Source organism: Dipodomys spectabilis, unplaced genomic scaffold, assembly GCF_019054845.1.
Source record: "Dipodomys spectabilis isolate Male_0828 unplaced genomic scaffold, ASM1905484v1 ptg000297l, whole genome shotgun sequence".
Taxonomy (NCBI): domain Eukaryota; kingdom Metazoa; phylum Chordata; class Mammalia; order Rodentia; family Heteromyidae; genus Dipodomys; species Dipodomys spectabilis.
This window is the reverse complement of record NW_024870974.1, coordinates 19,258,832-19,281,864: the sequence shown is the minus strand read 5'-3', so window position 1 is coordinate 19,281,864 and position 23,033 is coordinate 19,258,832. Positions and strand designations below refer to the sequence as shown.

The 23,033-nt window shown below is 43.3% G+C and overlaps 1 protein-coding gene across 6 annotated transcripts; it reads left to right on the top strand.

Annotated features, from left to right (window-relative positions):
- The first annotated feature begins 251 nt into the window (after positions 1-251).
- Positions 252-20,561, top strand: Mmaa (metabolism of cobalamin associated A). 6 transcript variants are annotated; one of them, XM_042701835.1, is made up of 8 exons: positions 1,532-3,498; positions 7,148-7,216; positions 7,555-8,060; positions 11,542-11,664; positions 15,101-15,271; positions 16,852-16,937; positions 19,121-19,270; positions 20,251-20,561. In XM_042701835.1, exons 2-8 carry the CDS (start codon positions 7,200-7,202, stop codon positions 20,536-20,538), a joined length of 1,341 nt encoding a protein of 446 aa, XP_042557769.1. In that variant the 5' UTR covers positions 1,532-3,498; positions 7,148-7,199; the 3' UTR covers positions 20,539-20,561. The 6 variants fall into 6 exon arrangements, with proteins under 6 accessions (XP_042557772.1, XP_042557771.1, XP_042557769.1 ...); XM_042701838.1 differs by lacking the exons at positions 1,532-3,498; positions 7,148-7,216 and adding an exon at positions 252-624; XM_042701837.1 differs by lacking the exons at positions 1,532-3,498; positions 7,148-7,216 and adding an exon at positions 252-628.
- The last annotated feature ends 2,472 nt before the right edge of the window (positions 20,562-23,033 follow it).

The following is a 23,033-nucleotide window of genomic DNA, read 5'->3' as shown; positions in this document are numbered from 1 at the left end:
TCGGCTGCAAGTTCGGTTCAGGTCAATGCGACCGGATGTCCTTTAGGAGAAAAATCTGTGCGTCTGGCAAAACGACGCCATCGTTTACAAACTGTGTTTCCGCGGGGCGCTGAGCATTTACCCCGACCAGCTGCAAGGGCGGAGTCCCTGCCTGGTACTGGTGGTTTGCACCGCCCCCCCCCCCGGCCTCCATGCGAAGCTTCCGGGGGCAAAGGGCCGGGCTCCGGCCGGGCTCCCGCGGGGCGGGCGGGCACGCGCCGCTACGCGAGGCCGGAGGAGCCGCGCCGGGCCCGGAGCACCAGGCCGGGAGGCCTGCGCGCACCGCCAACCCCAGGCCAAAGGCCCCCGGAAAGACCGCGTACCCCTCCTACAGAACGCCCGGCTTCCCGGAGCAACGCGACAGGGCTTCCCGCCGCCCCAGGCCTGGACACGACGGACACGTAACGCGAGACCTCGACCCCGCCCTGCCGCGACCCGACGGCCGCTCCCCTACGACGGCCCGCCTACCCCCCCCCCCCCCCCCCGCTCCGCGGCCGGCCGCATCGCGCCTGCGCGCCGCGGTGTGGGCGGAAGAGGCGGGCAGAGCGACCGGAAAGGGCGGGACGGCATTCGTGTCCGCGGGTGGTGAGTGAGGGGCGGGGAGCGCGCGGCGTCCGGGAGTCGGGGCTGGAGCGGCGCCCTCGGGCCGCCGGCCTAGGGTCACCCCGACTTTGGGGGCGCCCCCTGGAGGACCGGGGGAGAGGAGAGAAGGAGAGTCTTACCGAACTGGGTGACGGGGGCGGGGGGGCATGGGTGTGTCCGCCGATGGATTCGGAGGGAAGTTGGAGCTTTCCTGGAGGCCTCGGAGGCCGGGCCCGGGCGCAGGCCCGCGATCCCCGCTGCTGCGGGCCGGGGGCCGAGGCTCGCGGGAAAGCCCGTGCGACCGTCCCCAGCCCGGAGCAGAGAAGGTCCGGGGCAGCCCTCGGGCCCCGGCTCAAGCCCCCGGAGTGACGCCCGCACGCGCACGCGCGCACACGCACACGCCTGTAAAGGGCCTTAAGATTTTCATCCTCCTACGCCGGTTTGTGAGCTCGCCTGGCGGGAGCCGCGGGAAGGCAGTTTGTCTCGGTAGCAGGTCCATTGTCCCTGCCAAACCTGGAGAAGGGTTAGCCCAGGCCCGGAGGGGCACGGGGGCAGTCATGCAGGTGAAACGAACACCCAGTGTGTCTGTCTTTTCGAGGGTGGTGGTGGTGGATATAAAATCTAGGATATAAAAGTCACAGGTAGTATTTAGGGTCAGTAAAATCTCTGCCTGTGTAGACTAGATCTTTTTCAGCAGAGAACATGTTTTGAGATTTTATATATATATATATATACACACACACACACATGAAAGGCTATGTAAGCCAAAATAACACGGTAAAAATCTCTTACCGACTTTCTTAAGTGAGCGTTATTACATATATTCTAGAAAGTAGATACAGACCGTTTAAATTTCTGAGTGGGTAGAAACCCCAAGGTTTCTGATAGAACTGAAACATTTTGGGGTCTTGTTTCCAGAATATTCTTTTACTTAGTGAACACATTTAGGGAAGTAGAAAATTTAAAGACAGCTCTTTTTAAGAGATGCAGCCTATTACAAAAAAGTATGAAAAGCTACATAGAGGTAAGGAATGTAAAGAAGTTTGGAGATATCAAAACATTTGGAATAGAAAGAGCTGGTGAAGGCTGGAGAGTTAACCTCTTTGCTGTTTGTTGCTGTATGCAATGCAAGTCTGAAATACAAGATCTTTTTTTACAACACAGGCTAAAAATCTAGTTTTTATGTGATTAAATTTTTGTAATATAATTGACAAGCAGTTAGTTAGCATGCACCTTCTCTGGGTCAGGTATATTTGGTTGTGATCTGTGCAAATTATTCCTTAGATCAGAATTCAGAAATAGAAGAAGTTTGGAAATGGGGTGCAAGGAAAATGTTTTGAGGGACCTCTGTGATCCCTGCTAGGAAATTTGGAGTATACATTAGAATCAGCTGGAAGACATCGTCAGACATCAGTGTCTGATTCAGGTCTGGAGTGAGGCCTGAGAATACACGGAGTTTCACATCCTGGGGTGTGGGCAACTCTGAGTTGAACAGTACAGTGGTCACATTTATATTTTGAGATGAAGCCCAAAAATCCCAGAGGAGGACTGTGAAGTAGGTAGAAAAGGGGTAATGTTCCTTAGAGTTCATTTGCACCTGTTTGATGCCAGGTCCTCTGCAAGCTGGCTCCTAACCACTCACTCACATGCACTATTGCTCCATGTACAGTAGGTTTGGACTTGGAAAAATTAAGACTATGAGCGGTTGCCCAGGCACCAGAGATGGTGGCAGATTCCAGCTAGGGTGGTGGCGGTGGGGGTGAGGGAAAACATTTAGTGGTGATAGAATTTACAAAAATTCGAGATCCCTTTCCCCACAGATTTTAACCTAGAAGTCGACATTGGAAATATGTTTTACTAGCAATAGGTTGAAAGGTAGAGAACTTAAGAAAGTTCCTGTCCAAATATATGAGGTGTTCTGTACTACTCTTGCACAATAATAGCTTATTTAATACCTATTTAACACTCTCCTTAAAAGTCATTTTACACTACAAAAATGCCCTGGAACTATTTGAAAAGGAGAGAGTGTTGCCTCCTATAGAGGATAAGCCACATTCAACAACTTCTCTTCCAATCAAGTGATGAGCACTGAGAATGGAAATGGGTGGGATAACTCTGCCTTGCCTGTATGAACTGTGCTGCATTGCAGACACTGACCTAATTATTGATTTTGGAAATTCTGTATGCTTTTTCTTGCCGGTGTTGTTACTGAAATTAAGAATGTTCATTGGATCAATTTCAAGATAAATATTCTGTCAGAGTGGCTGCTGCTGAACATTTTTTTTTTCTTTTTGTGTGACAGGGTCTTGCTGAGTATCTCTGGCTGTGCTCAAACTTACTTAAGTAGGCCAATCTGTCCTTGAACTCTTGAGCCTTCTACATTTGCCTCCCCGTCTGCTGGGATTTGGGGAATGGACCACTATACCCAGCATTGAGCTAATTTTTAATGAAAAAAAATCTATAAATTGAAATAAGACTTTAAAAAAATCATTAAATGCAAATTTACCATAAAATTTAGAAAAATAGATACAGTAAAAGCATCGATCCAGTTGAGTAATCAATGTAATGGTTTCATGGACCCACACAAGATTATTATGCATGTTCGTTCATTTCTGCTGTGAGCTGTAAACTGCTGTAGATAAGAGGATAGCTCATGGCCAGCGGAAGACGGCAGTGCAATGTGATGTACACTGTCAGAGAATTGTGCCCAGTCCATGATGACAGGAGGGCAGGGACTAAAGCGAGGAGGCATGAGGCTGGGGAACTGCAGACAAGACACCCGAGTTCCTGAAGGCCAAGGAGGAATTTGTGAGATGGTGAAGAAGTTCATCCCAGCCGGAGAGAATGCCGTGGATGACAACCACAGTGTAGAAAAAGGTGTGGCTTGTTCTGAGTCCTGCGTGCAGATCAGAGCAGTTACAGCAATATAAAAGTGAAGTGGGAGGGGGCTGGGAAGGTGGCTCAGTTGCCTCAAACGCATGAGGCCCTGGGTTTGATTCCTCAGCACCACATAAAAAGAAAAAGCCAGAAGTGGTGCTGTGACTCAAGTGGTAGAATGCTAGCCTTGAGCTGAAGAGCTCAGGGACAGCACCCAGGCCAAGTTCAAGCCCCACAACTGACCAAAAAAAAAGTGAGGAGGGGAATGAAGGAAGTTGGCTAAGTGTGGACAGAGGCACTCACAAAGAGTGTGGAGTGTTTATGTGATGACTGTTTGGCTGGATTGTAAGCATGGTAACAGGAGCCATGCTTGAGCTGTATGCTAGTAATCCCAAGTTCCCGCACAAAGCCTAGCATAGGTTCTCCATGAATGAATGCATCACACAACAGCATTTTTTTGTCTTCTGTTCTTTCACATAAGGCAGAGATCTTTTAAGTGTTCCAAACAGTGAAGTAATTGTGATGTAAGAATAAGTGATAGCGTGGAAGATGAAATTAATAGTAGATTGGAGATTTTAGAATTAAGGTTATATTCATTATAATCTGCATTGACAAACAAAAAAAAAGAAGACAGTTTTAGAGTGTATCACATGGAAGAGTAAATGCCACTGAGGTTTCACTTAAACGTATGTTTACTCGTTGATGTAAATGCATTCTTCTGATGGAATGCAACCAGAGCTTGAAACCCATGTTAGGGTGATGTAAAGTGTGGGCAGAGAAGAAGGAATGGATATAAGACACATTGAATCTTAAAATGCTCTTATCCATATAAACCCTCTTGCAGGGGAGACAGTTTTTCATTGCAGTAACCAAACACTTAAAAATAACTTATTGATTTGGAGGAGTCAACTTGTGAGCAATGGCCTTGTTGCTTGGCTCTCTGGAGAAATGGTATAATGGTGGCAGCATATGGCAGAAGAGCCATCTGACAGAAATGGCTAAAAGGTACACCCCCATTGACCTAACTTTCTCCCCTAGGCCCCACCTCTCCCAATAGCACTATGGGCAGGAGACCAGTAGGCTTCTGGGAGGCAGTTATGATTTAACCACAGCAGGCTGTGAAGACTAGCCAGCCCAGTTCAGTATTTTTGCCTACTTGATGTTTTTCATGTATACTAATAAATTGACTGTCTGGTTTATTAGACTTGGCAGTGTTTTACCGTTTCTTACTGAACGTTGTAAATGCTGAGAAATATCTTTCATTTTGGGCAGTGCATAGCTTAACAAATTGTTAGATGAAACTGTACTCTGAGGGATCATGAAAATTAATTGAAGCCATTTGGTTTGATTTGATTATTGGCCAAGTTCTTTGCTTCTTCCCACAAGAAAGCAGGCAGAAATGCTTCGTTAGAAGGTGGGAAGCCATACTTGGTTTTGTCAGCATGGTTGGAAGAGTCCATTAGAATGTTGCTAAGTTTGCAAACAAACTTTTGTTCTGCCCATGCCACGTGTGTCAGGGTGGATAGTTGCTCATAAGGCCAGGTTACACCAGGTTACACTGGCTTTTGAGAAATGTATTGGCTGCTTTAAAATCAGATCACTTGAATAATGAAGTTAACTATGTTATGGATTTAGTCATCAGATACGAATTTTCTGTGAAGTGAAAAAACATTTTAAAATGTTTTGCAATTTGTTCTGTCACTTAATACATTATTGGTATTTCACAGAGATTATTTTCTCTAGAGGTAATACCATATAGATCTGGATTTATGAAATTTGAAGTTATTTCCATAGTTGCACAGCTTTGGTCGATCAGTCTAAAGCTGCTGAGTGATACACAAAAAGCTAAATATGCCCATATTAATGGGTACCATATAATGTTTGATGCCTGTGTGTCTGTATTATAATAATAGGTGTCTATTAAGAAAGTCATGCATGCATAAGGCCCTGGGTTCGATTCCTCAACACGACGTAAGCAAAAAGAAAAAAGCTGGAAGTGGCACTGTGGCTCAAGTGGTAGAGCGCTAGACTTGAGCTGAAGAGCTGAGGGACAGCGCCCAGGCCCAGAGTTCAGGCCCCACGACGGGACCCAAAAAAAAAAAAAAAAGAAAGTCAGATTCCTGGTCATACGTCAAACCTCAACTCCCACATCCTTCCCCAGCTTAGGAAAAGAAACTCTAGTTTTCTAGGGCATGGGACAAAGCCCTTGCTCATCCTTGACTGCTCCCCTCCACCCACATTTCATAGCAGGTCCCTCAGCACTCCTCTGCAGCCTGACTTCATACCACCTGTCTGGACCACACCTTTATCATCTCGTCTCTGGACTGCACTCATTTTCCTGGATGGTCTTTGTATTTCTTTTCTTGTGCCTTGACGCCCCCATCCCCTCACACGTTGAACTCTGTATAGAATACCCAGAGTCCCTTTAAACATTTGTTAAAGGTTCACCTGTGTCCTCTGGCTTCCCGTCTCACTTAAAGTCTTTGCAGTCCTCTGTAAGGACCTGTGTTTGACCCAGTCCTTGACCATTTCTTTTAAACTTTACCTATGATCCAGCCTCCAGGTACATAGACAGACTAACCATCATAAAGTTAATTAGATTGGGCTTCTCTCACTAGAATGCCAGTTTTCTGAGGGCAAGACCTTTTGTTTTAGTCATTATTTTTAGTGTTTATATAAAAAGCAGTGGTGGATATTTACATTTTTTAAAGAATAACTTACACATTTTTTAATTAACTGTCCTTTTAGACTAATACTAATTTGGTATAAATAGAAATTATAATGCTTCCCTCAAAATAGAAAAAAAATCTTTAGCGAACAGATGAGCAATTATAATTCTACCACTTACAAAAATCTTAAGATTATTTCTTCTTTGTCACTAATAGGATGCTTATTAGCTAAAATTAATTTCATAATTCATGGGTTTTAAAGTACCATTTACAGAAGTATCTGGGAGCAATCAAGTAATTTATTTTAATGTGTCATGAGGTACAGGAAAATTTACCTATAATCATAAACAGAAACTGGGTAGCTTGTAAGGACCTGTCTATAAATCTTAGTTTGCCAAGGAAAAAAGGTCTGTCATTACCAGTGTTTTATAAATTGTATTAACAATGAAAGCTAATGTTAATTGAGTTTTTACTCTGCGCAGGGTGTAAATTAAGTCATTTTGCTCCCACAACCACCCTGTTTGCTTATCTAGTCTTTCCCCCAGAGCAGTTGAGACACAGAGTGACAACGTAACTTATGTGAGGACAGGACAGTGGAGGTGTACAGAGTATGGTGGCTGTGGCTCATAATCTCTGCCCTGTCCTGACTTAGTTGCAGCACAGCTTCCATTATCTAATACAGTTGGAAGCTGCCTTAGAATCAAGGTAAATCTAGGGAAAGGACCTGCATGGAGTCACAGTGGCTCACACTGGTGTGCCTGTCCACCGAGACCACTAGTGCGCTGGCAGTAAGTAATGGTGGTTCTGACCTTGCTCTGAGAAACCACCCACACAGTTCACTGCACATTAAGGCATATTGTTGTTGATTGTGTACTTATGCCAGGTTATGGGGTGGGGGTAGGGGCTCTTTATAGCACAGCACAGACTGCATCTAAACTTGTGCCTCAAGTGCCACACTTCTAATCACATTTCTTTTGTAGCAAGTGGATCAAAGGCCAGCTTCCAACGGATTCTTTCTAAAGAATCTTTTGTATGCGCTTCAGCACTGGGTATGTTGACCTGAGGTAATCTTTAAAATGAATGGAAGGAGAGACAGGATAGCAAATGTCTACCCTAATGAGCATTTGTATGTTGGTTTTTATTTATGAAGAAATTTTAATGCACTCTCTACAGTAGAGTAATGGTTTTATGACTTGGGATATTCTGAATATATTTTACCCATAGCAAAGGAGAGGATATTCTCTCTCAGATTTAGTAAGAGAACTCACCCATTTATCCTGCCCAGAACCATAATTGTGTGTTACCGAGCGCAGGAAAAGCACTGTTTCATTGCCTCAGTATCTGTCGTCTGTTGAACTGGCAAAAAATATGTTTTTCTTTCTTCTAGGGCGGCCACAAGTCACATTAAGCCAGACGCATCCAGGTTTCCTCGGGGCACATGCACAATGAGCATTCCAGCGCTGCTGCTGCTGCGTCCTCCCCAGCCTCTGCTGAGAGGCCTTTTCACAGGGTCTTTCCATCGCCACCGCTGCGTCTCGCACTCAAGTACTCCTCGCGGACGGGGACTCTCGTGTGCCCGGCCATTGAAGTCTCTTGGACTCCAGTATACAAAGCAGATGCTGCTGTCTAATAGTTTAAGGAGAGAATTCTGTACACAAACGACCTTGAAAGACTACACGGAGGAGCTTTCTGATAAAGAACAAAGACTTGTGGATAGACTTTATACTGGTCTAATACAAGGGCAAAGGGCTTGCTTAGCCGAGTCCATAACTCTCATAGAATCGACTCACCACAGGAAAAAGGACTTAGCCCAGGTGCTTTTGCAGAAGGTTTTAGTCTACCATCGAGAACAGGAACAGTTAAATCAAGGAAAGCCACTAGCGTTTCGAGTAGGTCAGTTTGTTGTTGTTGAGTATTTTTTTTTTTCAGTTCTCCTTTTTTTTTTTTTAATGTCGGTCGTGGGGCTTGAACTCTGGGCCTGGACGCTGTCCCTGAGCTCTTCAGCTCAAGGCAGGCACTCTACCTCTACTACTTGAGCCACAGCACCATTTTCTGGTGGTTAATTGGAGATCGGAGTCTCATGGACTTTCCTGCCCAGGCAAGCTGAACTGCTATCCCCAGATCTCAACCTCCTGAGTGCCTAGGATTACAGGCGTGAGCCACTGGCGCCGGCTCATTTCTCCTTTTTAAACTAAATCTAAACAGCTGGGACACTAGTGGCTCACACCTGTAATCCTAGTAGCTCTAGAGGCTGAGATCTGAGGATAACAGTTGGAAGCTTTTATCTCCAATTAACTACCAACCAAAAAGCCAAAAGTAGAGCTGAGTCTTAAGGGGTAGAGTACTAGCCTTGAGCAAAAAATCTCAGGACAATCCCCAGTCTTTGAGTTCAAACCCTAGGACCAGCACATACAAACAAAGTCTGAACACTTTGCAGGCTGTGTGGTGGCTTATGCCTGTAATCTTGTCTAGGCAAGATGTATAGGTAGGAAGAACACTATCCAAAGCCAGTTCCATGAAGAAAAGTGAGCCTATCCAAAAAGTAAGCATGTTGAGGGCATGACACAGGTGGTAGAGAATCTCTAGCAAGCATGAAGCCCTGAGTTCAAACTCAGGTACCATCCAAATAGTTTTCAGTGTAATGCAATATTTTTTCTTGAAGTTTGGGTGAATTTATTTATTTATTTATTTTTGGGTCTGGTCGTGGGGCCTGAACTCTGGGCCTGGGCGCTGTCCCTCAGCTCTTCAGCTCAAGGCTAGCGTTCTACCACTTGAGCCACAGAGCCATTTCCGGCTTTTTCTTTTTGCTTATGTGGTGCTGAGGAATCGAACCCAGGGCCTCATGCATGCAAGGCAAGCGCTCTACCACGGAGCCACCTTCCCAGCCCGTTTGGGTGAATTTTAAATGCTTGTTTTTTTGAAAATACTAATCTTGAAAAACTTGCCCTGACCAAGGCTCTGTATTTTCAAAGTGTAATAGAGCTGTAGTTCTGAAAGAATCTTGCGAAGGTTTCAAGAATGGAAATAGGTCCAGAAAGAGCTATTAACCAGTTTCTTCCTTCCTTTCAGTAGTTCTTCAGTTTGTTAGTGCAAAGTGAATTCTGTGTTTCATGGTGTGTCAGTTATAATGTCTTCAATTTTTTTTTCGTATTTTCTTTTTTGGTACTGGGGTACAAACCTAGGATGTTGCACTTTGCCACTGAGCTACATCCCGGCCTATGGATCTTTTTTTAAATGAGCTTCTGGGAGTGACCATCTCGATACTGAAGTATTGTAGAGATGACATTTTAATCATTTATTTGCTATCTATATTTAAATGATATTTTTGACAATTTGTTTTGGTTCTGAAATTGCAATTTAGCTTGTTACATTTTTGAAATTATGCATTTTTAAGACCATTCAGATATGTTTTGGCAGTAGGAATTAATCCAAGGAGTTTGAGTGGAATGAGCATTCAAGGATGGTGAGTTAGGTAATTGGAATCAACCTTTCCAGAAAAAACAATATGTTGGGCGAAGCGCAGGGGTTCTGTGGGTAGTGAATAGGCACATGGAAGAATTAATTGGTAAATTCCAGTCCCTAAACTGTCTTGAGGCTTTTTTGCTTCAGAGAGTGTTCCACTTGAGCCATGCCTCCAGTCCAACATTTTTGCTGGTTACTTGAGGTAAGAGTCTTGAGGATTTGTCTGACGGCTAGTTGAACTGTGATCATCAGATCTCAGCCTCCTAGGAAGTAGAATTACAGGTATGAAGCACTGGGACCTCACACAAATAGGCTTTTATATCATAGTTTATTGACAGTGCTGCGACCCAGATCTCCTAGGTTTTATATTAGTACTTTAAGGATTTTTTTTTAAAGGCCATCAGCCAGTATTTGTATTGATCCACATGTTTCAAACTTCTTATTCTGCCCTCATTGAGAGGCTCTCGTTTTGAGAGTACCATCTTCGACATTAATAACCTTTTTGTGTTGTAGCCCCAAAATAGCAAGCCACCAAGTCATGATGAGATAATCTTGAAGAGAGAATACCCCAGAAGAGTCAATTAAGCAAACACGTGACTTTGCATTGCTCTTCTAGCTGTTCTAGCTGGGTTTTCACATAAACTTGGGTCTCTATTGTGCTTGTTTTGTCACCATCATAGATAAGAGCAACACGTGTTTATTCAGTACTCTAAGCATGTTTAAGAAAGATGTCGTAAGGAGCCAAGTAGACCAAGCACACCTTAGCATGTAAATGCCTGTGTAACATGCCTTATTGAACATAGACATCTCTGTGCCACACACTGTCCTAAACCCACTGCACACACAATTTCATGCCATTGTTCCAATAATCTGAAAGAGAAAGTGTGATGCTCCTTGCTCTATTGTAAAGGATGCTGAGACACCGAAGTGCTAGAGCTTGCGAGAGCAGAACTAGAATGAGACATGGGGCTTGCCCGCTCACTCACATACTTGGTCTTAGGTCTGATGGGGGTAGGTGTACCTCCTGTGTGTCTTTTGTTGTTGTGCACTAGGGTTTAACTCGAGGTCTTGTGCTTGCTAGGCAGGCACTCTACCACCTGAACCACACACTTTGTTTTTTGCTTTAGTTATATTTTCGATAGGCTCTTGAGTTTTTGCATGCTGGGTAGCTGAAATGACAGGCACACACCACCATGCCCAGCTTTATCAGTTGAGATGAGGACTCGTGACTCCTTCACCTGGACTGGCTTTGAGCTGTAATCCTGAGTAGCGAGGGTTGTGGGTGAGAGACACCATGACCAGCTCCTCTGATTTTTTTTTCTTTTTTCTTTGTTTTTTTATGCATTACCCACAATTGAACTCAACTCTGTGCTTGCAAGGCAGGCACTCTGCTACATGGCCACACCTCCAGCCCCCACCCCTTTCCTAAAGGGTTATTTTTGAAGTATGGTCTTACTTTATGTCCAGGTCAGCCTAGACTGCCCTCCTCCTCCTGGTGCTTCCCAGTGTGCTGGGAATGACAGGTACAGACCACTGCCTAGCCACTGTACTTCCCCCGCTGTAGCTGAGACAGCAGGTGGGCACCACCGTACCCAGCCATTCATTGCGATGGAGTCTCAGGAATGTATGTACCCAAGCTGTCCTTGAACCTCGATGAAATGTGCCTAAAATTCTATAGAGAAGAGGCAAAGTACATTCTATTTTTGAAAGTGAATTCTGAAAACATGAAACTCAAGAATTTTTTGTTTCCTAAATCACAGTTTCCCTGGAATGAGACCACAAGGTAGATTTTCATTTTCTGCTGTAGGACATGTTAAAACAATAGCTGCAATCGGTAAATAATTATTTCTTCAATAACATGGTTGTAGTACTCATTTCATTCTATTAAATTAGAGATCTCTCTTCATTGTAGGATTGTCTGGACCCCCTGGTGCTGGAAAATCAACATTTATTGAGTATTTTGGAAAAATGCTCACTGAGAGAGGGCACAAGTTGTCTGTGCTAGCTGTGGACCCTTCCTCTTTCACTAGTGGTGGTGAGTATGGCGGGTTCCTTTTGAATCGCAGATCTTGTAGGGCGCTCTCTTACCTGGAGTATCTAGTACTTAGTATAGTAGTGGAACTCTGCAGTTCCATGGATGAACTGCTAGCTGAGTTTGGGCTCACTGAAGGAACAACTCCTGTTTTTCTGGGTGAGGTACAGACAGCAGGAGGTGGCTGGGAGCCCTGGACTCTGCAGGCAAGGCAGCCAGCTTGTGGGTAGCTCAGTAGGCACTTGGAATACTGAGATAATAGGCCTGAAGTTGAAATGATTCAAAGCAACGACCAGCTCTTTGCCATTCAGGCCTAAGACCAAGCCCTTCTTTTCCTGTGCTCTTTTGTTCTGGCTGCATCAGTGGCTGCATGATTCAGAATATAATCCTTGCTCATTTGCTATTTTATAACCTCTCTTAAGCTTTTCTACTGTTTGCAAATTGTCACCTGTTTATGCGCTATGCCCGATTAGAAAGCTCCCAGAGGGACTGCATAACACATTGCTCTTCCCCCATAGGACTTACAGAGCGCATTGTCCACTGCACAGTGTGCAGCTATTACTGATTTGAGGTCATGCAATCACTCCATGTTTAATTTGCAGCTCATCAGAGATAAAATGAATATAAACTTAGTTCCCTGAAGGACCATTTAAAGAAAACAGAAAGCACACTGTGTAAATACTCAGGAAAGGTTTTCTTCCCTTGCCCTCTATGATATAAGCTTCTCACATGCACTTAGCAAGGCTTTGAGCGCCTTGGACAGCGAGCGCTCTGCTCAGAAGCCCTGTGCTGTGCATGGTGAGACACAGTGCTCTCAGCCTAAGGGGAGCTTCATGTCTAGGGGAAATCAGGCCAGCCCACGCAGGCCATTACAACGTAATGCGTTGTGGAGGGGTAAGCACAGGGTGCTTTGTGCACTGTGTTATTCCAGGGAATATGATCGTACTTCAGGGGAATGTGATCACATTCGGGTCAGTAGAGAGGTGGACAATTCCTGTTCCTGCTTGTTTATTGAGAAATATGGCTCAACAGTTTCAGTGCACTGTAATAGAAATGTTAACTGCAAATACAATTTGAACTCACAAGTTTCAAGATTAAATGTATGTCATTGTGTTGTCTTAAGTTAGTTACAACCTAAGAGCATTGTTGAAGGCCAGTTCTTTAATGAGGGATCTTTTGCATGATCCTCCTGCTCCCACAGATGACAAGGCCTTTTTCTTCCACGATCAAAGTCTAGGATTTTTCTATGGAAAAAGAAAATGATAGGTTGCTATTGTAATTGATAATAGAAATGATGGTATAAAGTATTCTTTGATTCACATTGCCTGTCATTACAGTACCTAGTCTTTCTTCCTTAATCAAAAAATAAAGAGGTTTTTTTCCAAGTAAAAGAAATACAGATGATAGATACAATAGATAGATTTTGAGAGGCAAATACATGATGATACACAGGCCACTATAATAAATATACATTTCTGGAATGTATCAGTATTGTGTGAGAAGCACTAGAGTTTTGGTCATTCAAGCCATATGCTTAGGATTCCCAGACCCCGCAATAGCTTCATGACTACTCTGCAAGTCTACAACGAACAATTTGAACAAAAACAATTCAGATGGGAAAGTCTGTCATAATTTGTACTGGAGTGTTATAGTGTCTATAGGATAATAATTTATAAAGCATTCATTTGACCAAGTGTTGGTTACCACAGTAATGAATTCATGTGAATTAACCAGGAACTAGTTTTTGTTTTTGTTTTTGTCATTTGTTATTGTTGGCCGTGAGCTTGAATTTATGGCCTGGTTGCTGTCCCTGAGCTCTTTTGCTCAAAGCTAGCACTCTACCACTTTGAGCTATAATGCCACTTATGGTTTTCTGGTGATTAATTGGAGATGAATTACATAGACTTTCCTGCCCAAACTGACTTTGAACCATGATTCTCAGATCTCAGCCTCCTGAGTAGGTAGGGTTACAGGCGTGAGTCACCAGTGCTTGGCTCAGGAACAAGTTTTATGTGATGTAGTTGAGTCAAGTGCATGCTCTAGAAAACAAACCTTTGAGAAGACTGAACTGTGGCCATAGGGAAAAGACTGCATCCTGAATATCTTCCCAGGAAAAATGTAAACCTAAGAGTAAAAACACATAGGTTGAAATAATGTCATTTTCACAATTATATGGCAAAAGGAAAGTAGGAAAAAGTTATAGTGGTTTGAAGGTTTTCATTTTTCTGAAATTCACAATACTACAGGTAACTCAAATATAACTAGTTCTGTTTCATAGGTATTACATTGAATACTTACTAAACTTACTGTTTCCCATTCAGTGTATAGGATAGGCAAGGAATTTGGCACTAATGAAACTGGGGACCAGGTAACTCTTTGTGTCAGGTAGTTCTGTCCTATAAATTCAGGATGCTTAGCAGCCCTGGTTGCTATTTAGTGAATGCCAGTAGCATCCCACCCCATCTCTTGACAAAGTGAGTATCTCTAGACATTGCCAAATTTCTCTGGAAGTTGTGGGGGTAGGGGAGGGGGCAAGGTTTACCTGGGTTGAGAATCACTGTGTGAAAGAGATAAGATATGGAGATATGAACCCCTAAAATGTGCTGCCTGAATAGTTGTCTGTCCATTCACTCAGCTTACTTTGCATTCATTGTGGGCCTCAAAATTTCTAAGTAGTAGAGAGTTAAAAGTAGACTGGGTAGAAGGGCAGCTTACAGGTACATTTGCACAAGGCTGAGAAATGTCATTTGTACTAATAGAGGGATGGGATTGGTGGGTGTTCATGGTCATAAGAGAAAGGGGAGGGACACCAAATTCTCTTTCCTCCAGGATGCTATCAGAGTGCAGGGCAAAACAGTTGCTGTGTACTCAGAGTTGGGCGTGGGTGAAAAAGTTCCAGAAAATCCAATGGAAGAATAAGGACATTAACTTACCTTTGTTAAGATACCTGTAGTATTGTGAATTTCGCTTTTGACATCACATTCTGTTCCTGTATATAATCTCGCCAAGTCTTGCTATGTAGCCCAGCAGGAAGGTTCAGGTAGGTACAGTTACTTCTCTAAATTGAATGGTGGGGAACATTCAAGCCAGGATGCAGACTATCTAAATCGACGCACCATAAGAACAGAAGAGATGTCTTGGGCCGCGCGGGGGGTGGGGGGAGGGCAGGCAGTAAACCCCAATGAAGTAAAGAAAACACCCCGGCTGGCTCTGGACCTGAGACTGTTTTGGGGCTCACTGCCGGAGGCTGGAACTGGGCAGCTAAGGTGCCTAGAAGGTAAGATGAATCCAGCGTGCTCATATACAGTGAGCTGGAGGGAAATTCCATCCTTTCAGATACAGGTTGGAATTTTGTCATAAAGCATGTCCCCTTGAAATGGACTAAATTGTTAATTGGCCTTAGAGTGTCACAATTATAAAATGTAACTCTGTGTTTTAGGATCCCTGTTAGGTGATAAAACACGGATGGTTGAGCTATCAAAAGACTTGAACGCGTACATCAGACCATCTCCTACCAGAGGGACCTTAGGGGGCGTGACAAGGACCACAAATGAAGCTATCCTGTTGTGTGAAGGGGGCGGGTATGACATCATTCTCATCGAAACTGTAGGTGAGTGTGCTGTTGTAGTGTATAAACAATAATATGCTGTTACAATGAATGCTGTATAAAGATGAGTGACAAGTGACAGCTAAGATTTGGGGTTTTTTTTTTGAGGGGGGAGACGTTGTTTTGTTTTGGTGCCAATCCAGAGGTGGGGCTTCAACTCAGGGCCTGGAAGCTGTCCCTGAACTTTGTTGCTCAAGGGTAGTGCTCTATTTCTTGGACCACAGCTCCACTCCCAGCTTGTTTTTAAAACTGGTGATTAATGGGAGATATGAGTCTCACAGACTTTCCTAGGTTGGCTTTGAACTGTGATCCTCAGATACCTCAACCTCCTGAGTAGTTAGGATTTATAGGCAAAAGCCACTGGCACCCAGCTTTAAAAATATTTTAATAATATCAAAGCCTTGCACTGACCAGGCTCTACCGTTAGAGCCACACCACCGGCACTGCAGTTACTTTTTAGGTCAGGTTTTGTACCTTTTGGCTATAGTTATTTTTTTAGGTCAGGCCATGTCTCCTCAGGAGCTTGGATTACAGGTGTGAACTCCCACACCCAGTTTGTTTGTTGAGGTGGGGGTTTCACTTTTCAGCTTCAAACTGTAATCCTCCTTTCTATGCTTCCTGAGTATCTGGGATAGAGGTGTAAGGTCCCACACTCCTTGACAACTAATTCCATTTTGTTCTTTAAGCACATACTTGCAGTGGTTTAAATAAATACACAACATTAACATAGATCAGTAGGCAATATGAGCATATTGGATATAATTGCTACCCTCACATAACTTGGCACTGTCTGTGTTACCCAGACATATGGTATGTCGCATGTGCTAGAGAATAGCAAGCATGAGGATGACTTCCATGAGCAAAAGACAAAAGCCCATGTCATATGTGTAGTGTGCACTGTTCACTAAGAAAAGACGTGCATTAGATAACTCTGGTTAGGGGGCTTTGCTTTATTTATTCTTACACCATTAGCATATAATTACATGCAATGAAGACCCTAAAATGAAAATGCTGACAGTCACTTTCTTGTGGAGAGACTGAATGTTACGTTATTGTGAAAGAGACGTTTGTGATACAACCTAACTCAGATTTGGGAGAGTTGGAGAAGACTTCCTAGAGCAGTGGGGTGGCTGAGTTGAGTTTTGGAGGAAGAGTTAGCAGTGTGGGGGCAAGAACACTTCCATGAGCACAGAGGACTGAGAGAAGAAGCACAGCTTGCTCAGGCCCCTGAGCAAAAAATGGGTGGAGTGGTGACCGGGGCCAGGTTACCAACGCTGGCTGTGCCCTACTCAGGAGTTTGGAGTTGGCCCAAAAGGAGTGGGAAGCTCTCACAGATGCACAGCCGGGGCTGGCTGTGCTCTCGTATTTCCCAGCCTCCAAATCAACTTCTATTCTTTATAAAATAATGACCAGACTCAAGTATGTTATTAGGGCAACAGAAAATGGACTAAGACCTGGGGCTTAAAGGGATATGTGACCTTGAGTGTGAGGGAATGGAATGGAATGGAAATAGCAGTCAGTGCAGTTGAGAAAGCGTAGTGACTCTGAATATTTTAAGCTATAGTTGTGATTTAAAATTCCAGGTGTGGGTCAGTCAGAGTTTGCTGTTGCTGACATGGTTGACATGTTTGTTTTACTACTGCCACCAGCAGGAGGGGATGAATTGCAGGTAATGATTTTGATTACTCCTCCAAATAAAGTAGCTAGTACAAAGGTGCAAATTTCCAGTGTTGAGTTTCTGCAAAATAACTTAAAAGAAACAGTATGGAGAAAGAAACATCCTTCATATTGGCTAAAATACTTGAGTCCGGCAGATTCTTTGTATGTATTTTCCCAACTTATGGTAACAATACACTGCAGTTACTTTTAGTAATATACTATTGAGCTAATCATTTGACTTGGATTTTTCCACATTCAACAGGAAGTGAGTGAAATAAATGGATAGCTCTGACTAAAAGAGACCTTGTTGCACCAATGTATGTAGAAGTGTTGGTTCAGAAGTTCATCAGATTCCACTTGATGTTTAGCTGCGCTCTTACCATCATAGCTTACATACTGCATAATGGAATTCCAGCTTGTCCTGGATGTAACTCTGGTGCTTTCCACCTTGAGCTGGCACTGCCTTCCACAGCTTCCCTCACTTCAGACAGGAACTGTCAGCTCTAGGGTTCCCAGGTCATCTATGCCTCTGACCAGCTGGCCACAAAGCTGAGGGTTCCCATTACCAAAAGTTCCATAATTGATCAAATAACTAATAGAATTGAGGAAAGCACAATACTACGATTGAAGTTTTATGATGTAAGCAATAAATCAGGATCTGCCAAATGAAGAAACACAGGGTGATGTCTGGGGACGGGACGGGGGCCGGGGGGGGGGGGGGGAGTCCCAAAGGCAAAGCTTCTATGTCCTCAGACACATTCCCCAATCACAAGCTCCCTGGACCTTCTGTGTCCTTAGTTTTTAGTGGGGTCTCATTATGTAGATGCATGTGGCTGAAACATTGGCCCTATAATTGAGCCCAGTGTCCAGCTCCTACCCCACAGAAATTGTCCACACAGGATTCAGACGCCCAAGCCCCTAATCAAAGTAGATTTTGCTGGCATGGTCAGTGCCCATTCTTCATAAATGAGGTTATCGTTCTAGACCTGCACCATAAATTACAAAGGCAGTGCTATTGCCCTAGAAAAACCACGGATTAAACTCCAAGAATTTAGAAGTCCAATACAGACATTGAAAATTTTTATTACATAAAAAATTCTAAAAGAAACCAGAGGGGATAGGTGGTGGGAGAAAAGTGGAAGGGCAACACTGGCCAAGATGCTTTGTACACATAAAGTGACATGGCGAATCGAAATCGCTTTGTCCAGCTACAATAATAACTATGCAACTTTTTACAGTTGAAATAGTTCTTAACTTAATGAGTTAACAATTTAACATAAATGAATTTTTAAAAATTCCCCCAGAGTAGTAACAGACAATGGAAGCTGTAACTGAAAGACACTGACTATCAGAATGTAACATTTAAAAGTAATATGTAAAATATTTGAAAAAAATTAATCTGAGATGGACAAATGCATTTTAGAAATAAGATTTGTCCCTGGAATTTTGTCTTTTATTTCTGGCTTATTATGTATTCGTTGTTTATGGTTGTGCTGGTGCTAAGGCTTGAACTCAGGGCCTTGAGCTCTCACTCAGCCTACTTGCCCACAGCTGACCCTTACCAGTTGAGCTATGCCTTTTGCAGGTTCCTTGGAATTAGAATCTTGTGGATTTTTTTTGCCCAGGCTGGCTTTGAACCACAATTCTCCGATCCCAGCCTCCTAGGTAGCTAGGATTATAGGAACAAGCCACCTACGGTAGCAATATTTAGCATTATTATGCAGCTTAATTTAAATCAAGAAGTTGAGGCAATTTTAGCAATCAGCTTATTATCATTAAATGCAAATTGAAAAATATGCTATATGTAATTAAGAAAAATTCAAAGGCTTTATTATTGGAAATGTAGATATTAGTGGCATATACATTTTCTTTTAACCATCCTAATGATGGATGATATATCCTTCAGAGATAAAAGGCAGAGTCCATTGCGAGGCAATGTAAAGTGCCTCCTGCCACTCCATCAAGTGTGCCATGATTGACTGCTCCCAGTGCGCTTTACTACTCTACTCTCAAAATTCCGAAGCAAGGCTGCAGATAGCTTCCGAAATCCTAAGAGTCCGTGTCCTGTAACTGTGATTGCTGGTGCCAGGGCTTGGAAAGACGCAGACGAAATTAATGAAGTGCATCACTTTCAAAATGGGTGCCCTGCATTTGTGCTTTTGACAAATTCGCTGCTTCTCCCTTTCTCTCTAGGGAATCAAAAGGGGTATAGTTGAGATGGCAGATCTGGTAGCTGTAACTAAATCTGATGGAGACTTTGTTGTGCCAGCACGAAGAATTCAAGCAGAGTATGTGAGTGCACTAAAATTACTCCGCAAGCGCTCGGAAGTCTGGAGCCCGCAGGTTTGCACTCCTTTCTACATTTTTCACCCTGAGTTATGTACATTATATACATTTAGAGGAAGGGTGTAAGTCCCAAGCAGACACATAATCAATCTTGGCTTCAAGATTGTAGCATCAAAAATATGTCAAAACCAGAGGAGGTAGTCATGATTTTAAATATAATCTTTCAGCCACAGGATGTCAAAAACTAGCACGTGAGGTGATGGATTAGCTTGCTCAGTGCTTGACGTGAGCCATTTGCAAGTGATAATAAATCCACCCGCAAAATAATGGAGCAATTAATGATTTGGTTATCTATACTGGAGTTTTAGTACCAGAGAAAAGCTTCGTGTTTTGACCCTTCCATTCCCATCATGCTTCCTGAGCTCTTTCCAATAAGCAAAAGAAAAACTGAATGAAGAATCATTCTGTAAGAAATATACAGGAAATACTGATGCTGGCAGCTTTATCTGTTTATTGGAGAATAAGCCCTAGTCACTAGAACAGGAGTGAGGATGTCCCCTGCCAGCCTCCGAGATCTCCAGGCATGTCTGTATTGAGTGAACCCCCTTGGGCATGGAAGTTCTAGGTGTTTGGCGCTCAGCACCTGCTGACCCAGGCAAATTTAGCAGAAGGAGGGGAAGCTGAGTTCTCTCAGCTCAGTTTCTTTTTTTTTTTTTCCTTGCACTTGAGCCTTAGGAAACCTGTGTGGCTAACATTGCCTTTTCTCATCCTTTGACTCTCCCAAGTCCTCCAAGGTGTCCCTGGCCATCTAAGCATTCCCAAGATTAAGTAAATCTCTGAGCTAAAGAATTTGGCCTAGAATCGATGCCCTCTGCATGCGTGTCAGCATGTCTACTTTGAGGAGGCTGTAAAAGCTCGTTTTTGTCCCATGCCTTTTGCTATAAGCTGTAAGAATTCACTGGCAAATATCAGAGTCCCCATGAAAATTCTGTCTATGTCATAGTAGGTAAAACACCTCTGCTTCTTCTTTTCAATAGGTAGTTCGCATTTCTGCCAAAACTGGAGAGGGCATTGCTGAAATGTGGGATAAAATGAGAGACTTCCACAACGTGATGCTTGCCAGCGGGGAGCTCACTGCCAAACGAAGGAGGCAACAGAAAGTTTGGATGTGGAATCTCATTCAGGACAACGTGCTAGAACACTTCAGGGCCCACCCCACTGTCCGCGAACAGATTCCGCTTCTGGAAAGTAAAGTTCTCAGTGGGGCCTTGCCCCCAGGACTAGCAGCAGACTTGTTGTTGAAAACGTTTCAAAAAAGAAACTAATAAAAATCTATACTGTTCAATCAGTTCGTATAATTCTGCAAAGTTTTTTTAGTATCCCTTAAAGTCATCGGTGTGTTTATAGTCATTTTATAGTGCCTTCAGGTATTTGTGGACTCTGCCTGAAAACGTGAAGGAAGTTACGGTGGTGAGATTTAGCCAGTCTGCAGTGCTTGGAGGAAGCAGTTGTATGTTCCTGATGTTCACTTCTCTCCCTTCTACCCTGGCGTAGCACCCTGCCCAGAGTGTAATTTCTTCTCCTTATTAGGAGCAGAGAAAGCTGGGGAGGAAAGAAAGATCAGACAACTTAAAATGCTTATTTTGATTCTATGTTCTCTTAACTTCCAGATAATATACAAGCAAAAAGTATCACATTGATTTTTTTCCATTATTTGGAACCAGAATAATGTACAACAGGTTTCTGAGAGTTGAGACTCATGATTGGCATTTAGTAACCAAGCAGCTGCAGTAGTGGAATGATGTGAATGTAATTTTAAAGTCTGTCTCCTGCAGGCAAGAGAACCAAATGGGGAACCAGCTACAAATGTGGAGCTCTGAATCTCAAGAGTTGAAGCCAACCCAGAGGAGACGCCAGGTAAGATCAAGACAGTTCAGGCTATTTGGTGTCAGGGTTGTCATCGTGTTAGCTTCTCTTCTTCCTTGGCCTCTTTGCTTTGTATTAACGTTGCAGAGATCCACACCTTTCTTGTCTTAGGGAGGAAACAAGGATGACACAGCAACTAAGAACTTGCATCATAGAATTGGACTGTGTGGGTTTAAATTTAAGCCAGATTAGCCACTGTAGGCTCAGACACATTTCCCAACCTCCAAGATTTTGTTTCCCACTTGAAAAATGGAATTGGTACATGACTTTATAGTTAACGGTTGGGTGAGTATTAAATGAGATTACTTGGGAAAATTGTTTATCCATCATAGTAGCACAGAGGAGATATCCAAAGGCTGCTTGCTGTTTTCATTACATTAATACTATGGATACCCAAGGCTGCATAAACCTTATACAATTTAAATTTTGTTCCATGATGTTTACTACCATCATGCTCTTGTGATATTTTATGATTCTCTCTCTCTCTCTCCTCTCTCTCTCGTGCTGGTACTGAGACTTAAACTGAAGGCCTGGATACTGTCCCTTAGTGTTTTTGCTCAAGGATAGCGCTTTAACACTTGAGCCGCAGTTCCACTTCATTTTTGGGTGGTTAATTGGAATAAGAATCTCACAGGGCTGGGAAGGTGGCTCAGTGGTAGAGTGCTTGCCTTATATGCATGAGGCACTGGGTTCAATTCTTCAGCACCACATAAGCAAAAAGAAAAAAGCTGGAAGTGGCACTGTGGCTCAAGTGGTAGAGTGCTAGCCTTGAGCTGAAGAGCTGAGGGACAGCGCCCAGGCCCAGAGTTCAGGCCCCATGACCGGACCCCCCCCCCCCCCCCCCAAGAAAAAAAAAAAAGAATCTCACAGACTTTCCTGTCTGGCTGACTTCAAACGGACATTTCAGATCTCTGCCCCCTGAGTAGCTAGGATTACAGGTGTGAGCCACATACGTGTTTTATTTCATTATTTCAATGCCTCATACCATCTGTGTACATTTGAATAAAAATTATCTGTCTATACAGTTTCTCCACTGTATGAAATGTCCTCCCAGAAGTTTTAAACATAGGAACTTTTTAGAATATTTTACATAGTACATCAGCTTTAAATGTTTCTTTCTTTTCTTTTCTAGAACCAGATTTCTGAGTAATATTTTAATAAACATTCCTTTATGGTTTTAAAAGATTTATGAGATTGGCATGATTATATTAGGTATGAAGGTTAGAAAAAGAACTAGGAGGCTACCTGGCTGATGTTGCTGATTTCAGAAAGGGCCATTATGCCAGTCTATCAGATGAATCTGGTGTTTAGAAGTTTACATGTTACAGGGCTGTCACTCTGGGCACAATGCAAGTGTCAGTGATGCTCACACCACATCACAAAGCAGATAGTCAAGGGGGGCTTTGTTATCCCTAAATTTCACCATACCTTCCTTCTCAGTTTGAACGGTTACCTGTTATATATGTAGGCATAAGAGTCATCAGAAAAACCCTTGCCCTGTCCAGTGTTGTTACAGTGCCATCTGCTATGCTACGCAGACCATGTTCTAGCATCTTGATTTCTCTGATATACTATACTAGAGACGGTATAGTACAACAAAAAACGGTAACTTTTTCTTCAAATCTATGGTCCCTTTCATTAAGTTCAAATTGTGTCCCTGCTCCCCATGTAGCATAGAAGTTAGAGCTGCACTATGTGAGCACATAGAGCTTGCTCTATGTGAGGACAAACCTCCAGTCTGTCATGAATTGGCCAAACAATTTGAGCCAACTATTTCTCTGTATTTACTGGTTTCCTTATTTATACAATTAGGTCAGTGTAAGCTTTTTAAAGGTGTAAAGAGACTATGGGACAAGTTCTGAGGTGCTGGCATTTAATAGTTGTGATACAAGTA

Bases quoted from the DNA above. Each gene is read 5' to 3' on its own strand.
- Mmaa (XM_042701835.1), top strand. The intron at 16,938-19,120 runs GTAATGATTTTG...CTTTCTCTCTAG, and splicing joins CAGGAGGGGATGAATTGCAG to GGAATCAAAAGGGGTATAGT. The intron at 19,271-20,250 runs GTTTGCACTCCT...TCTTTTCAATAG, and splicing joins CGGAAGTCTGGAGCCCGCAG to GTAGTTCGCATTTCTGCCAA.